Here is a 17,822-nt window from a genome sequence, read left to right as displayed (position 1 = left end):
GAGAAACGGACAGGCCGGCCGCCGATAGTGGCCTCGGTGGTTGGCACACATAAACGCCTATAGGCCTTCCCCTACAGGCAGCCAACAGTTCCTCCATTCTGAGGTTTGGCAACCACCTGGTCATATTCCATGCAGCAGATGTGGTTTTCCACAGAAGTGTACGATTGCATCCGTGGGAAAAGCCTTACACAGAGCAGATTTCCTCCGGGCACATGAACTTCTAGTGGACATGAACAGATGCCATTTGGTCAATGCTGTAACGTTCCTGTCATACCCCCTTACTCTACAGCAAAGTTCCTTTCTGCCATTAGGAATCCATGTTCTGGACCATAATGAATATGCCCACCTACAGGCCAAGTACCCATCACTGTTGGAGCCCAACTTCCAAGACATTAAATCAGCACATGCACCACATCGAGACCATTTGGCCCCCAGTGTATGCACAGGCATGGTGCCTCCCACAGGAAAATCTCCTTCAAGCCAAGACCGAGTTCACTACCATGGAGAAATTGGGTATCGTTCACCATTCAAACAGCTGTCCCTGCTGCACATGGTCCAGAAGAACTTCAGCTGTTGGCGCTGTGTGGCGACTACAGACGACTCAATGATGCCACCATCCAGATAGATATCCCACTTGTCCAAGATTTCACAACGAGGTTCTGGGGCTGCCAGATCTGTTCCAAGGTAGACCTTGTCAAAGGATACCATCAAGTTACGGTGCATCCTAACGACATCCCAAAAATGGCCATGATAACCCTTTCGGCATTTTTTGTCCCTTCAAATGCCTTTTGGTCTAAAGAATGCAGCCCAGATGTTTCAGCAGTTCATGAACATGGTTGGCATAGACCTCAATTTCATCTTTATCTACCTGGATGACATTCTCATCGCCAACCCTGATGCCAGAACATACAGGACACACCTGAGTCGCCTTTTTGACAGGTTGCAGGATTTCCTGGGACACCGTATCACCTGAGAGAGGGTCCACACTGCTGCCAGATAAGGTGGAAGCCATATAACGTTTTCCCAGGCTGAACACAATTAGGGCCTACAAGAATTCTTAGGGATGGTGAACTTCGATTATCATTTCCTCCCAGGAGCAGCTACCCTCATGAAACCCCTATTCGACTTGATCAAACTAGATGTCAAGATTTCCCAGTGGACATGTGAAACCATTAAAGCACTCCAGGCAACCAAAGCAGCACTGGCGGAGGCCACATCTTTGGCCCATCCAGACTCTTCCTCCCCCCTGGCCCTTACAACTGAGGCATCAGACAGAGCAGTCGGCGCAATGTTGGAGCAGTGGGTCAATGAACAGTGGCACCCTCTGGCTTTCTTCAGTAAACATCTCTGAACACCAGAGTTCAAGTACAGCGTGTCTGACCACGAATTGTTGGCCCTGTACCTGGCAATACGACATTTCCGGTACATGCTAGAAGGAAGGGTTTTCATCGCCTACACAGACCACAAATGACTCACCCATGCACTCAGCAAGGTTATGGACCCGTGGTCGGTGAGGCAACAATGACACCTCTTCTATATTTCTGAGTATACAATGGACATTCGCCATGTCACAGGCAAATCCAAAATGGTGACCGATGCGCTGTCCAGACCGGCCATCACCACTACCTCAGGAGGGCTTGATGTTTCTAAGCTAGCGAAAGACCAAGCAGAGGATGCAGACATATTTCTGTCTTTCACCAGGGAGTCCAAATTTACTGTGCGACATGTCCACTTTTCCCCAGACTCATCCTACCCGCGACCTGGCAACAGTGAGTGTTTGACCATATACGGGGTCTGCCACATCCTTCCATAAGGTCCACTGTCTGACTGCTGTCTGACAAATTCATGTGGCACAGCTTCTGCTGCAATGTGTGGTGACTTGTTTGGACTGCCAACAAGTGCATAGTGCAAAGTGCACAGATATGTGAAATATGGTTGAAGATGATTAAACTCGCACCATTCTGTGAAAAGGGATGGAATGCAAAGAATGTAGATGAGAGCTTGAAAACAGACAATACTAGCTAGTAGGCCTCTTCTTATCAGGAGCCTCAGGCAAGGATCTGGTTCAGCCTGGTACAGTGACCTAAGATAGTCTATATCTAGTACTGTGCTTGTGTAATCTTTGGCTTGGCTTCGCGGACGAAGATTTATGGAGGGGTAATGTCCACGTCAGCTGCAGGCTCGTTTGTGGCTGACAAGTCCGATGTGGGACAGGCAGACCCGGTTCCAGCAGTTGCAAGGGAAAATTGGTGGGTTGGGGTTGGGTGTTGGGTTTTTCCTCCTTTGTCTTTTGTCAGTGAGGTGGGCTCTGCGGTCTTCTTCAAAGGAGGTTGCTGCCCGCCGAACTGTGAGACGCCAAGATGCACGGTTTGAGGCGATATCAGCCCACTGGCGGTGGTCAATGTGGCAGGCACCAAGAGATTTCTTTAGACAGTCCTTGTACCTCTTCTTTGGTGCACCTCTGTCTTGGTGACCAGTGGAGAGCTCGCCATATAACAAGATCTTGGGAAGGCGATGGTCCTCCATTCTGGAGACGTGACCTACCCAGCGCAGTTAGATCTTCAGCAGTGTGGATTCTATGCTGTCGGCCTCTGCCATCTCGAGAACTTCGATGTTGGTGATGAAGTCGCTCCAATGAATGTTGAGGATGGAGCGGAGACAACGCTGATGGAAGCGTTCTAGGAGCTTAGGTGATGCTGGTAGAGGACCCATGATTCGGAGCCGAACAGGTGTGTGGGTATGACAACGGCTCTGTATACGCTTATCTTTGTGAGGTTTTTCAGTTGGTTGTTTTTCCAGACTCTTTTGTGTAGTCTTCCAAAGGTGCTATTTGCCTTGGCGAGTCTGTTGTCTATCTCGTTGTCGATCCTTGCATCCGATGAAATGGTGCAGCCGAGATAGGTAAACTGGTTGACCGTTTTGAGTTTTGTGTGCCCGATGGAGATGTGGGGGGACTGGTAGACATGGTGGGGAGCTGGCTGATGGAGGACCTCAGTTTTCTTCAGGCTGACTTCCAGGCCAAACATTTTGGCAGTTTCCGCAAAACAGGACGTCAAGCGCTGAAGAGCTGGCTCAGAATGGGCAACTAAAGCAGCATCGTCTGCAAAGAGTAGTTCACGGACGAGTTGCTCTTGTGCCTTGGTGTGAACTTGCAGGCGCCTCAGATTGAAGAGACTGCTATCCGTAAGGTACCGGATGTAAACAGCGTCTTCATTGTTGAGGTCTTTCATGGCTTGTTTCAGCATCATGCTGAAGAAGATTGAAAAGAGGGTTGGTGCGAGAACGCCATTGTTAATGGAGAAGGGTTCGGAGAGCTCATTGCTGTATCTGACCCGACCTTGTTGGTTTTCCTGCGGTTGGAGACATGAATATTAACTTAGACACCCCTAGGAGGGAATGAACTAATTAACATAACACTCGATGTATGAAGAGAGAGGAACTGAGTGATACCTGTATTGATGGAAGGGAAAAGGAGAATGTTGTATTGGGATTCTGATTGGAAGAAGGTAAATGAAGGCGGGGTGATGTTGAGTGCGGGACTGTACAAAAGAGTGATGATTCTGAACTTCTGGTGTGTCTCCAGACCAGGGACACCCGACTGTGCAGACTTGAAATAAAGCTCAACCTGTTCTCCAAGGCTTTGTCTCCAGAGTAGTGATTGTGAACACTTTATATTTCACAAGCTTGGGGGCTTGTCCGGGATCCTCAACTCCCACCACTTGGTGACTGGCTATCGAAGAACGAGAAGGTTAACCCCACTGATTTCAGTGGTCTCCGATTGATATCCAGACAGGAGACTCTGGAGAACAGGACCTAGGGAAGCTCCGGTAGAGGAAGTGGAATAGAAGAAGGGACTCGGTAGGAGGAGTGGTTTGGTCGGGGCAACTCTCGTGCACGAGACCCGGATAAGAAAAATTGACTATTAAGTACTACTCAGGCGACCGGGATTCTGTCAGGAGTGAGTGATCTGACAGGGATATGGGTAATAGGTGTACCCAAGAGAAGAAGGGACTCCAGAGTGGGGGTCCTGGGATTGACATTCCGCCCGATAGTCGATTGGAGTGGATGTTAGGAAACTGGGGTCGGGGAAGGACCCAAGGAAAGACTAAGGAAACTATGATAAAGTTTTATTACAAATAGCCTCAGACTCCGATTCTGGGGTCTTCGGTTTGGTGTCCCCGACTGGGGTCAGATGAAAATTGGATATGTCAGAAATTAAATTTATTCGTAAATGAAAGAAGTCCTCTAGACTTGGAGGATTCAGATTTACAGCATGTTGGATCTGGGTGACCGAATTGTTTAAGGTTGCTGTGAAAAAATGAGGAGGAAGACATACCTCCCTGGGATCCTTTGAAGCACCTGCCCCCGCCGTATGACAGTCAGAGGGGAGGGGGGATTCACCAGGATGCTGGTGACATCCCTCCCGAGGAACATCAACAGATGAGAGAGTCCGATGGAGGGGTAGAGGCCTGTGCCCTGGAGCTGGAGGAGGCAGGACAGAAGAGCTCGGACAGGCAGGAAAAACATGAGAAAAAGAGAAACAGACCTGTAAAAGGGTCGGGTCAGAGACCAAGGAATGTCTCCGGGGAGAACTCAGGGAACTCGGCAGTCCAGGAACGTGGTTGAATAAGAGCTTAGGGAGCTCAGTTAAGAGTTCAGGGAACTAGTCCGGTCAGGGACCGTTAGTGTGTTTGTGTGTAAGTGTGTGCTCGGGGAGCTTAGGTTTTGGGAACCTGAAGTACAATGGGGATTGTGTAGATACAACTATCTGGAGGTTGAAAATATAATTCAAAAAGTTTCTGAGACATTAAATAAAAGACTAGGGAGAGAAGGCTGGCCGTTGGGGATACTTGGGATGATGAATTCATTAAAGAAATCATTGGAAAGTGGCGCTTGTTAGCACAAGAAAGAAAAGAGATAAGCTTGCATGTTGCCAAACTAATGCTGTAAAACTGGCAGAAGTGGGGACAGTAAACCTATGATGTCCTCCAGAAAGAATGTGCACATAGAAAGGAAAAATCAGGAAAGGAAAAAAGCAAAGGGTAGGCAGGAGAAGCCACCTGCACAGGAGGATAAATAAAGACTACGTAGTCAAATGGAAATCCTCAGGCTGATGGAGGAGGGAGAGACGAGTGACCCCGAGTATTCCTCGGGTCTTTTTTTTTAATTTTGCCCTAGTAGCTGTCCCCTCTGGGCCAGCAGTACCCAAAGTATTTTCGGATACTGTTAGTGCTCAAACCCAGAGCCATGACAAATCATCCAGCAAATGTAACAAGGAAGTTAAGATTTAAAGTCTGTGGAAAATTCTGGAAGCTTTTATTAAAACAAGTTTGTCTGCATTTGCACAGTTTAAAAATTAAGCTGTTCTCAGTGAGGACAGAGAGAACTCAGCATAAAAAACATCTTCTTCTTCTTTGGCTTGGCTTCGCGGACGAAGATTTATGGAGGGGGTAAAAAATCCACGTCAGCTGCAGGCTCGTTTGTGGCTGACAAGTCCGATGCGGGACAGGCAGTCACGATTGCAGCGGTTGCAAGGGAAAATTGGTTGGTTGGGGTTGGGTGTTGGGTTTTTCCTCCAGGCAAATTGGCAGGAAGCCCAGAAGAGGAGATAACGGAGCCATTTTCTGCAGAATACCACAGAGCAGAGAACGAAGACAGCCAGGAATACTCTTAAAGGGGCCACACAAGATACTAATTTGTTTGCAATTTAAAGTTGAGCACAAACCCATGATAAAGATGTGATTTCTTAACTTAATAAGGCAGCAGATAAAGTATCTAAAGGGTTATCAGGATTGGGACACCAAAGATTTAGTTCAACATGAGTCCTCCTCAATGAGCCTTATACCTTCCATCCAGGAGATTAGACTTCACCAGAGGGACGCCCCTGAAAGAGAAATTGAGCAATGGAAATGTTCCAGTTGTTATTATGTTGATGTACTTGAGTTTTGGGTAACCCCAGCAGGCAGGGTGTTACTATTGTGGGGAAGTGGGACATTTCAAACAGGAATGTCCCGAATTAAAGAGGGAAAGGGATGCAATCCCTCTGATGACTTTTGGGGAGGATTAAAGGTACCAGGGGTTTCTTCCAGGTGGGACCCAACAAAGAGGATGCCGTTTTTCTGGTGGACACAGAAGTCACTAGATCATCTTTAAACGTTCTACCGGAGGGAGTTAGATTCACTCGTCCACAATTAAAGGTATCGACAGTAGGGGGGCAGAGTGATGAAGACCCCTCTGATCAAGGGAGTCTGTGTGAAGTATCAAGACAGGGAGGCAATTGAAGACCTAATCTGCAAATTAGACTAGGAGTCGGTACTGCTCCAGTGGAAGGACGTATAATGGTGAAATTGTACCTGTTGAGGGAAGAGGACATTGGGGACTGTGTCTGGGAGACAGGGGAGGACTGCAAATAACCCCACTCAAAATAACCCTAAAGGAGGGGTTCCGGCCAATAGTGGTGAAACAGTATCCTATTTCGGTAGAAGGATGAAGAGGCCTTCAGCCGGTTATTGAAAATTTGCTGCGAGATGGAATGCTAGAAAGTTGCATGACCCCTTATAACACCCCTGTTCTCCCTGTACAGAAAACGTATGGGACTTTCTGCATAGTCCAGGATCTACGAGAATTAAATAAGATTGTTCAGACACGACATCCAGTAGTCTCAAACCCCTATAACATATTGAATCAAATTTCCCCAGAACACGAGTGGTTTCATGTTGTAGATTTGAAAGATGCTTTTTGGAGTTGCCCCTTGGATGAGAATAGTCGGGACTTGTTTGCATTCGAGTGGGAGGACCCTCACTCGGGAAGAAAACAGCAGTATCGATGGACAGTCCTCCCCCAAGGGTTTACAGAATCTCCCAATCTATTTGGACAAGTTGTAGAGCAAGTATTAGAAGAAAACCCAAGCACTACAGGAAAACAGTTAATACAGTATGTAGATTTCAGGAACAAAGAAAAATGAAGTTCGTAAATCTGCCATTGAGTTGCTAAACTTCTTGGGAGAGAAAGGGTTAAGAGTTTCTAAGAACAAACTGCAATTCGTGGAACAGGAAGTAAGATATTTGGGACACTTGATTAGTCAAGGAAAAAAGAGAATCAGACCTGAATGAATTGCTGGTATCACCGGTCTGCCTATATCTAAAAATCAGAGGGAGATAAGGAAGTTCCTTGGATTAATCGGGTATTGCCGACTGTGGATAGATACATACGCATAGAAAGTCCAATTCTTATATGAAAAACTGGGAAGTGAAAAAGAAAATGTGGAGTGGAACCTAGAGGAACAGCAGGAATTTAATCACTTGAAGAAAGACTTGATTAATGCTCTGGTCCTGGTTTTGCCTGATATTAATCAGCCTTTCCATTTGTTTGTAAATGTGGAAAAAGGGATAGCTTTGGGAGTGCTAGCTCAGAAAAGAGGAGGCCAAAGGCAACCTGTAGTATTATTCTCAAAAATGTTGGACCCAGTATCACAAGGGTGGCAAGAATGCATTCGAGCAGTAACAGCAACGGCAGTATTAGTGGAAGAAAGCTGAAAATTTACCTTTGGAGAGAGTCTGGTTGCATTCACTCCCCACACTGTCAGAACCATTTTAACTCAGAAGTCTCACAGATGGTTGACAGGCTCGAGAATTTTAAAGTATGAGGCAATCTTAATGGAAAAAGATGACAACTATTTGTACAGATAAAAGTCTGAACCCTTCACAGTTCCTGTACTCATCAGGAGAAGATAAAGAACCAGAGAACTCAGGGCACGACTGTAGTGAGGTGGTCGAGCTGCAAACGAAAAGTCGAGATAACTTAGAAGAGGAGCCCCTCTAGGAAGGACAATGGTGGTTCATAGATGGATCGTCGAGCTGTATAGATGGAAAGAGATACAGTGGATATGCTTATAGTTGATGGAGTTACCAGAACCGAGGTGGAAACTGGGCGTTTGCCCGGCAGCTGGCCCACTCAGTCCTGCGAGTTGTATGCCCTAAGGAGAGCCCTGGAACTGTTGGAAGGGCAGGAAGGTACCATATATACAGATTCGAAATATGCGTTTGGAGTGGTACACACATTTGGGAAAATTTGGAAAGAACAGGGGATGATAACAGCAAGAGGAAAAGAACTAGCTCGTGAGCAACTAATTGAAAAAACTTTGGAAGCATTAATCAAACCAGAAAGAATTGTTATAATGCATGTACCAGGACATCAGAAGGAAAACTCACCAGAAGCGCAAGGAAATTGGATGGCTGATGAACTTGCCCGACAAGCGGCACGATCAGGAACAGAGCACATGATGACTCTGATACCTCTCAGAGAAGGGCTGAAGAAGGTGCCTATCTTTTCCCTCCCTGAAGAAGAACAAATGGAAAAGATTGGAGCAAAGAAGATGGAAGATGGAAAATGGAAGACAATTGTTAAATGAAGAAATCACCTGGCAGATACTAGGGGAACTGCACTCACGCTCCCACTGAGGAGTGCAAGCATTGTGTGATGCATTCTTACAAACTTACGTCTGCAGAGGAGTCTATACCCTAGCAAGACAGACAGTGAACCGCTGTGTGATCTGTTTAAAGGTTAATAAGAAAGTTATGAAAGCTATGCCTGGAGGAGTACAATCTTTAGCAATTCGGCCATTTCAGTGGATACAAGTGGATTTCACCGAACTCCCTAAGGTCCAGCGATGGAATAGTAATAGTGGACCACTTCACGAGATGGGTCAAAGCATTCCCCACCATTAATGTCACTGCACTGCACTGAACAAATTGTACCCTGATATGGAATAGACAAGTCCATCGATTCAGATCGGGGAATACAATTCGCTTCTAAAATTCACAGCCTGGTCTGTGAAGCCTTAGGGATAGAATGGAAGCTGCATACACCATGGCATCCACAGAGTTCGGGAAGAGTGGAGCGAATGAATGCCATTTTAAAAAGGCAAATTACAAAACTAAAAGAAGAGACTAAATTACCCTGGACCAAGTGCTTACTGATAGCTCTTCTCAAAATTTCTCAGAATTTGGACAGCCCCACGACAAGACATTAGAATATCCCCTTACAAGATGTTATTTGGACTCCCATATTTGGGGGAGGTAGAAGGAATACCTACAGTTGAAAATAATGATGTGTTTTTAGTCTCTTATTCTCTTGCAGATTTAAAAGCTAAGGATCTGCTGGCACAGAACCTTCCTCTGGATTTCCCTATCCACTCTGTGAATGCTGGTGACTGGATCCTTATCAAACCATGGAAATAAAAAAAGCTTCAGCCTCGGTGGAACGGATCATATCTGGTACTGTTGACCACGGAAACAGCAGTCCGAATGAAGGAAAAGGGGTGGACACATGCTTCAAGAATAAAGGGACCAGTGGACCCACCACCAGCCACAGAGGGAAAGAAAGAAGAGTAAAAAAGGACAGAAAAGAAAACTACAATGATGAAACTTTTACGCTGTTGCGCACACATCCCAGATGAATCAGCTAATATCTCGGATTTGGCGGTCCATATTAAAAAGTATAGAAAGAAAATCCGGGAGGCTGGAGACAAATATCAAAAAGGTGTATGGGGTGATTGGACATGGGGAGATTGGAATTTTGAAGGTTAGGGGCCATGGTTAATGCACCTTGCAATATCTTCTTCTTCTTTGGCTTGGCTTCGCGGACGAAGATTTATGGAGGGGGTAAATGTCCACGTCAGCTGCAGGCTCGTTTGTGGCTGACAAGTCCGATGCAGGACAGGCAGACACGGTTGCAACAGTTGCAGGGGAAAATTGGTTGGTTGGGGTTGGGTGTTGGGTTTTTCCTCCTTTGTCTTTTGTCAGTGAGGTGGGCTCTGCGGTCTTCTTCAAAGGAGGTTGCTGCCCGCCGAACTGTGAGGCGCCAAGATGTACGGTTTGAGGCGAATATCAGCCCACTGGCGGTGGTCAATGTGGCAGGCACCAAGTGATTTCTTTAGGCAGTCCTTGTACCTCTTCTTTGGTGCACCTCTGTCACGGTGGCCAGTGGAGAGCTTGCCATATAACACGATCTTGGGAAGGCGATGGTCCTCCATTCTGGAGACGTGACCCACCCATCGCAGCTGGATCTTCAGCAGCGTGGACTCGATGCTGTCGGCCTCTGCCATCTCGAGTACTTAGATGTTAGGGATGAAGGCGTTCCAATGAATGTTGAGGATGGAGCGGAGACAACGCTGGTGGAAGCGTTCTAGGAGCCGTAGGTGATGCCGGTAGAGGACCCATGATTCGGAGCCGAACAGGAGTGTGGGTATGACAACGGCTCTGTATACGCTTATCTTTGTGAGGTTTTTCAGTTGGTTGTTTTTCCAGACTCTTTTGTGTAGTCTTCCAAAGGCGCTATTTGCCTTGGCGAGTCTGTTGTCTATCTCATTGTCGATCCTTGCATCTGATGAAATGGTGCAGCCGAGATAGGTAAACTGGTTGACCGTTTTGAGTTTTGTGTGTCCGATGGAGATGTGGGGGGGCTGGTAGTAATGGTGGGGAGCTGGCTGATGAAGGACCTCCGTTTTCTTCAGGCTGACTTCCAGGCCAAACATTTTGGCAGTTTCCGCAAAACAGGACGTCAAGCGCTGAAGAGCTGGCTCTGAATGGGCAACTAAAGCGGCATCGTCTGCAAAGAGTAGTTCATGGACAAGTTTCTCTTGTGTCTTGGTGTGAGCTTGCAGGCGCCTCAAATTGAAGAGACTGCCATCCGTGCGGTACCGGATGTAAACAGCGTCTTCATTGTTGAGGTCTTTCATGGCTTGGTTCAGCATCATGCTGAAGAAGATTGAAAAGAGGGTTGGTGCGAGAACACAGCCTTGCTTCACGCCATTGTTAATGGAGAAGGGTTCAGAGAGCTCATTGCTGTATCTGACTCGACTTTGTTGGTTTTCGTGCAGTTGGATAACCATGTTGAGGAACTTTGGGGGGCATCCGAGGCGCTCTAGTATTTGCCAAAGCCCTTTCCTGCTCACGGTGTCGAAGGCTTTGGTGAGGTCAACAAAGGTGACGTAGAGTCCATTGTTTTGTTCTCTGCACTTTTCTTGGAGCTGTCTGAGGGCAAAGACCATGTCAGTAGTTCCTCTGTTTGCGCGAAAGCCGCACTGTGATTCTGGGAGAATATTCTCGGCGACACTAGGTATTAATCTATTTAGGAGAATCCTAGCGAAGATTTTGCCTGCAATGGAGAGCAGCATGATTCCCCTGTAGTTTGAGCAGTCTGATTTCTCGCCTTTGTTTTTGTACAGGGTGATGATGATGGCATCACGAAGGTCCTGAGGCAGTTTTTTTGGTCCCAACAAAGCTTGAAAAACTTATGCAGTTTGACAAAGAAGCGAGCTGCCCACCAGGCTCACCTTACAAAGCCATCCTGTCCAGAGAAGAAACAAGCCTTCCGTCGCGCATGCAGCCATCTTCAGCGCAAACTCCGGGAGATCCAAAATGAGTGGTGGACTAGCCTCGCCAAGCGAACCCAGCTCAGCGCGGACATTGGCAACTTCAGGGGTTTCTACGAGGCTCTAAAGGCTGTGTACGGCCCCTCACCCCAAGTCCAAAGCCCGCTGCGCAGCTCAGACGGCAAAGTCCTCCTCAGCGACAAGATCTCCATCCTCAACCGATGGTCAGAACACTTCCAATCTCTTTTCAGTGCCAACCGCTCAGTCCAAGATTCCGCCCTCCTCCAGCTCCCTCATCAGCCTCTAAGGCTAGAGCTGGATGAGGTCCTCACCCAGGATGAGACATATAAGGCAATTGAACCTTGCAATATATGGTTTAATGATTATAGTGGGTTTATTCATTGGATTCGCCATCCTACGATGTGTTATTACCAATTAATCTACTCAGCTACTGGAGTGAAGCAGATGGTATTAAAAAGCCCCATGGCAGATGAAGAATGACAAATTCAACTCATGTTACAACAATGTGAGGAAACAAAAAGTGAACAATAATGCAGTTTAATCAAAAATACATGGTAAAGAGAAAAGGGAGGAATTGTGAAATATGGTTGAAGATTATTAAACTCGCACCATTCTGTGAAAAGGGATGGAATGCAAAGAATGTAGATGAGAGCTTGAAAACAGAAAATACTAGCTAGTAGGCCTCTTCTTATCAGGACCCTCAAGGATACAAGGATCAGGTTCAGGTTCAGGCTGGTACAGTGACCCAAGGTAGACTATAGCTATACATGAATATTAACTTAGATGCCCCTAAGGAGGGAATGAACTAATTAACATAACATGCAATGATATATGAAGAGGGAGGAACTGAGTGATACCTGTATTGATGGAAGGGAAAAGAAAAATGTAATGTATTGGGATTCTTATTGGAAGAAGGTAAATGAAGGTGGGGTGATGTTGAGCGCGGGACTGTACAAAAGAGTGATGTCTCCAAACCAGGGACACTCAACTCTGCAGACTTGCAATAAAGCTGAACCTTTTCTCCATGATTTTGTCTCCAGAGTAGTGATTGTGAACCCTTTATATTTCACAGATACATCAAGCCCCCGCTCCAGAGCTTTGAACTGGTGCAGTGCTATTTTGACCATGTACACATGGACATCGTTGGCCCACTTCCCGTGAGCCAAGGTATGCGGTATTTATTTACAGTAATTGACCGTTTTACCCTCTAGCTTGAAGCAACACCCTTACCCACATGCGAGACAGAGAGCTTTCTTTTCCATTTTGGTTGCACGCATTGGAGTTCCGACCCACATCACCTCGGAACGAGACGCCCTGTTCATGTCCTCGCTCTGGGCCAACCTAGCCAAGTTCTGCAGCAGTCAGTTACACCACCATCCTCAGGCAAATGGCCTCGTCGAACATTTCCACCACCACCAGAAAGCAGTCCTGAGAGCTTAACTATAAGGCCCTAATTGGATGGATGAACCCCCATGGGTGCTGTTAGGAATTCGCATAGCGCCAAAAGAAGACCTACCAGTTTTGTCAGACAAGATGATTTACGGCTCCCCTTTTACCATCCCAGGGGACATTCACTTCGACCCTCCCGGCCCACAGCCAAGTGCTCTAGATATTCTCCAGCGATTGAGGGAACAAACAAGAAGACAGAAACCTCTGCCACCTTCCTGACGTGGCTCTCCGCCCTGCCATGTCCTGGCAAACCCGCAAAGCCCACCAAATTCATTTTCATGCGGAGAGGACAGCAAGGGACACCACGATAATGCCCCTACGAAGGCCCATTCGGGGTGTTGCAGCGTAATGGTGTCATTTTCACCTTGGGCATTGGCGGGCGGTAGGACAGGTTTACCATTGACTGCCTCAAGGCAGTGCACCTGGACTCAAACCAGCCCTCCCTGGATGCCCAGGTCAGACACAGAGCCCACCAGCCCAAAGACAGTACGGTAACTTGCTTATAGGGTAGCAGTGATTCTTTGGGGGGTGGTGTAGCAGGCCGAGTGACAGTACGGTTAGACCGTGCGGTTGGCAGTACATGTTGCCTGGGGGACAGCACTGCTTCTGTGCAGCTGGATAGGGAGTGACGCCGCAACGTGCTGACATCACTTCTTTAGGCCAACATGCCCCTCACAGGAAGTGGGCGGTCTCCTCAAACAGCTCAAGTAAATAAAATTCAGTTTCTGGTTCACCTGTGCTGTGTGGACATCACTCATTTCAGTAGCACTACCGTTAGCAGATGATACAGTTTGTCTCTTTCTCCCTTTGTCTGGCATCTGTCACTCCTGTCTTTGTTATATTTCACCTTCGCTTGATTGGCCAATCCCATGTGTGCCCCTATCTCATCCACCCTTGATAGTCTGTTCCTGTGTACTGTCAAAGTCCTGAAAGTTATTTTTCTTGAAACGTTGACTTTTTTCTTTCCCACTGATGCTACATGATCTGTTGAGTATCTCCACCGGTTGTGTTTGGGTTCAGATTTCCTGGATGTCCAAAGACAACTCCAAATTTATGTAATAACTGGATTTGATTAAATTTTCTACATTTTTTTATTATTTGTGTTTCTACTTTAACAGCAAATATTTCACTTGCTTTTAAAATATACTGACTGAAATTTATCAATTACAAGTGTATTAATGAAGTACTGGAATGAGCCAACCTTCCCCATCCTTTCCATGCTTTAGAATTGCATGACATTATAAAAGTAAGTTTGGATTTTCAGTTATTTAGAAACTGTAAATGAACATACATACACACAATATGTAAAGACTTAATTGCACATTCAAGTTTTAACTTCTAAAAATTATCTACAAAATCAATGCAAATAATTTATTTCTTTCCGTTTGTAATCTCCCAAATGTTTGCACCACAGGCAACAAAAGGAGAATGGACAACCTGAGCTTTACTCACTGATTTGACACTAATGGGTAGATCAAATGATCTTGGATTTCTTCTCTTCACAATATTTTGACTAGCCACCATAATTTATTATGAATCACATTGGAATCCTAACATGCACAGCCACTATGCAATTGCCCATATACAGGTACTCCCTGACTTGCAACCTATGAGGCTTGCATCCATCTGAACATAAGTCCAAATTTTTTAAAATAAAGAAAAATATATAAAATTTACATGGTTTATGTTGTATTTGACAAACTATAACAGGAATAGAAAGCACGTAAGAGCCAATATGTGCATACTTACCTTGTTAGTCAGCATCCCAGGGTCCGTAGGCTGGGCATGACCATCTTGATTCCTGTGCGCATGTGTGAGATTTTGGTTGGCACATATGCGAGAGTTAAGGATGTGAATTCAATATCATCAGGACGTTTAACGCTCGCATATGCGCCAACCGAACTCCCATACACGAACCCACTCCACACGCGCCTACTGATAACTCACACATGCACACAGGAACCAAGATGGCCACGCCCAGCCTAAAGTACGTGTAGAGCTCGTCGAAAGAACCAAAGACTTGTTGATCCAAACCAAGGCTTTTATTAGCTCCTACAGGAGCTCTTCACAGGTGGCCGACCAGTCCGGAATGATCTGACCTGGCTAGGGACACAACCCTTTAAGGCCCAGACAGTAGGCGTAGCTAAGCTCTCAGCCAATCGCTGTAAGCACAGTCATTACACTCTAGATACTGTAACTATATACATTGGTGATAGGTCTGTATTATCACAGTACGCAATTCCAATATATATCCATTCCGAGATATGACCGCCTCCTAGAACGGAACGCGGACATATGTTGGGGAGTACCCATATACATTTTTTAAAAACAAGATATAAACTGGACTAACCTTTATAGAAAATTCAGTTGTAAACAATATCATGAGGAAATGCCACAGCAGGCACTTGCAAGCAGATAAACAGTTAAATTAAAGGGAAGCTATTACCTCAAAGACTTTGAAAACAGTAAAAAAAATGTTGTAATGCCCCAATTAAAAATTTAAACTATTTTTTAAAGTGAAAAGGGAAATCCAAAACAAATTTGATACACGTTTTAATTAAATCATTGTTTTAAAGATGCTATGTAACACTGGAACAAGATTTCAGTTTCAGTTGTGTAAGTATTAAGAAGATTTAACACAAGACTGATCTTGCATTACTGATCATAGTCAAACAATCTATTTATTTCAAGTTTGGTTCATTCTTCTTGCCTGAACTGTTTGGTTGTGGTAATAAACAACCAGTCAGTATTGTACACAGAAATTAATCTTTGAGTATGAATAAGTTTCATATTCTGATCCATGATTGTTAAGGATTCAATAGATCACATTTCAGATATATTGTCAGAGTACATGATATCACATTCTTTATTCTGTGGGTGAGGCAGAATTACCACTTATTGGTAGTGCAAAAGAAAATACTGTATACATGTAAACAAATAACTGTACAGGCAAGCACTGAAATTGTGTCCCCCCCTTTAAACTTCCTTCAACCTTTCACCCTGCAAACATCCCTTTTTGCTGCTATGCCATTCACTTTGCCTTTCTACTTGTCCTCGCCGCTATAGAACCCTAAAAAAGTTATATCCAAGGTTGTTTTAGATATATTGAAAAATAATTTACACCTTAAAAAACACGACAATTGTTTCAATGTAAAAAAAGTACTAAGCCCACTTCAAAGGCCAGCATTTGTTGAATGCAAGCAGAGAGCGGCATTCCCCAGGCCAGAGTGGAGCGGCTAAAGTTAAAATTGTTGTGTGGCTGTCACTGTGCCTGTGGGTGCCCTCTCTTGCCTTCAGAGGAAAGGTGACTCTCAGTTCCGAGCACCTGGTGGGAGAAAAGCCCATGCTCAAACACATCCTTCAGCGCACACCCTCCTCAGCCCTGGCTCCAGCAGGGGACAGGGGAGAGTTCGGAGTCAAGCGTTGGAAGCTCCAGTGTAGGCTGAAGTCTGTTGGCGATTATAGTAAAAGTACTAAAGCCAATTATTCTCTTGCTGGTCTGAAAGTATTATGTTTGAAATAAATCAGAGAAGGGATGTTGGGGAGCCAGACTTTGGCCAGAGTTGGGGGGTGGAGGGTGAATAATTTACAGGGTCTGCCGGCAGTGACACCCTTCTTCAAGTGGCACCCAGAGCATGTGGCCTGGCTGCCATACTATAGATACACCTATGGGACTGTAAACAGGTAATGGATGTAAACAAACGGAGTGTGCAATACAGAGAGAATTTAAAATATCATTAAAGTTCAAAAGTAAGAGTCCTTAAATGAGTCCCTGATTTAGTTTGTTGTTGAGGAATTTGATGGTGGAGGGGTAGCAGCTGTTTCTGAGCCTGGTGGTGCAAGTCTTGTGGCACCTATACCTTTTTCCTGATGGCAGAGTGAAAACAGAGGGTGGGACACAGGGTGGGAACACAGGGTATTTGGTGGGACAGTTGAGGAACAGTAGATGGCTTTAAAAAAAAATTTCACAGTGTTCAATAAAAATATATTCCAGGAAGGGTGGGGAGACCCAGTTGAATAATGAAAGCAATAAAGGAAGGCTTCAAACTAAAAGATCAACAAAGTCATTAAGTAATGGGAATCTGAAAGATTTGGAAAATTAAAAAAAGCACAAAGAACTACTATGTACGGCATAAAGGAAGTAAATTGGCACAGGATATAAAAACAGACGATAATTGTTTTTATAATCATATAAAGTGAAAAATTATGGCTAAATTGAACATAGGTCCTTTGGAAGATGAAAAGAGGAAATTAATATTGTGTAATGCAAAAATGACCAAGGCTTTCAATTACTATTTTGTGTCAGTTTTCATGGTGGGGGACACATCTAACATGACAGCAAGATGTTATGGATGTGATAGGAGATGTGGACCTCAATTCAATCACTAAAAAGGCAGTGCTGAGCAAACTAGTAGATTGAATGCAACCACAGTAGGATAATTAGGTTTAAAAACCTCCAAAGTTGTATTTTCTCCTTTATTTTTCCTGATTATACTAAGTCAAGAACTTTGCAATGCTAGAAACCTTCTCAAGCTTGAGTTCAGCTTTCTTCTATGTTTTCATTACTGAGTTTTACAAAATGGAACAAAATCAGAAAGTGGAGGAAATACTCAGCAGATCAAGCAGTACATGTATAGAGAGAAAACAGTTAATTGTTCAGGGCATGAACTTTCATTAAAACTTTGAAATATCAAAAATCAAAACATTTCAACCGGTAGGGAAAAGAATCAGTGGAAAATCCCCTTGTTCTTTTTATCTCTTCCCTCCTGCATCTTAAAGCATGTTTGTTTTCCAGTTTATTAATTCTGATGAAAAGTCATCAATATGAAAATTTGTCTGTTTTTTCTCCATAGCTGTATCCCTGGCTTACTGAGTATTTCCAGCATTTTGTTGTAAATTTGCTATCTTGTGCCTTTAAAACATCTACAATTCTGCCAATACAAATCCAACATTCGTGTCCAAACAATAACCTACATAT

At 44.9% G+C, this 17,822-nt stretch overlaps 1 protein-coding gene and 1 long non-coding RNA gene across 5 annotated transcripts in view; one reads left to right on the top strand and one right to left on the bottom strand.

The window, feature by feature from the left end:
• LOC138757253 (protein unc-13 homolog B-like) overlaps positions 1–17,822 on the bottom strand; it is a 615,971-nt gene that overhangs the window by 78,167 nt on the left and 519,982 nt on the right. The window contains exon 35 of one of the 4 annotated variants that reach the window (XM_069924289.1): positions 8,220–8,336. The exons of the other annotated variants lie outside the window; for them this stretch is intronic. Coding sequence (XP_069780390.1) covers positions 8,322–8,336 — 15 coding nt within the window. The 3' untranslated portion in view covers positions 8,220–8,321. Of the gene's footprint in view, positions 1–8,219; positions 8,337–17,822 lie in introns of those variants that run through there. 4 annotated transcript variants of the gene reach the window in all.
• The window catches only part of LOC138757255 (uncharacterized), a 701,670-nt gene that overhangs the window by 221,490 nt on the left and 462,358 nt on the right, over positions 1–17,822 (top strand). The window lies entirely within an intron of this gene.

The sequence above is a fragment of the Narcine bancroftii genome, chromosome 3 (genome assembly GCF_036971445.1).
Source record: "Narcine bancroftii isolate sNarBan1 chromosome 3, sNarBan1.hap1, whole genome shotgun sequence".
In the NCBI taxonomy this organism is placed as follows: Eukaryota; Metazoa; Chordata; class Chondrichthyes; order Torpediniformes; family Narcinidae; genus Narcine; species Narcine bancroftii.
Note: the sequence above shows the minus strand (reverse complement) of the source record. Positions and strands in the feature narration are given on the sequence as shown.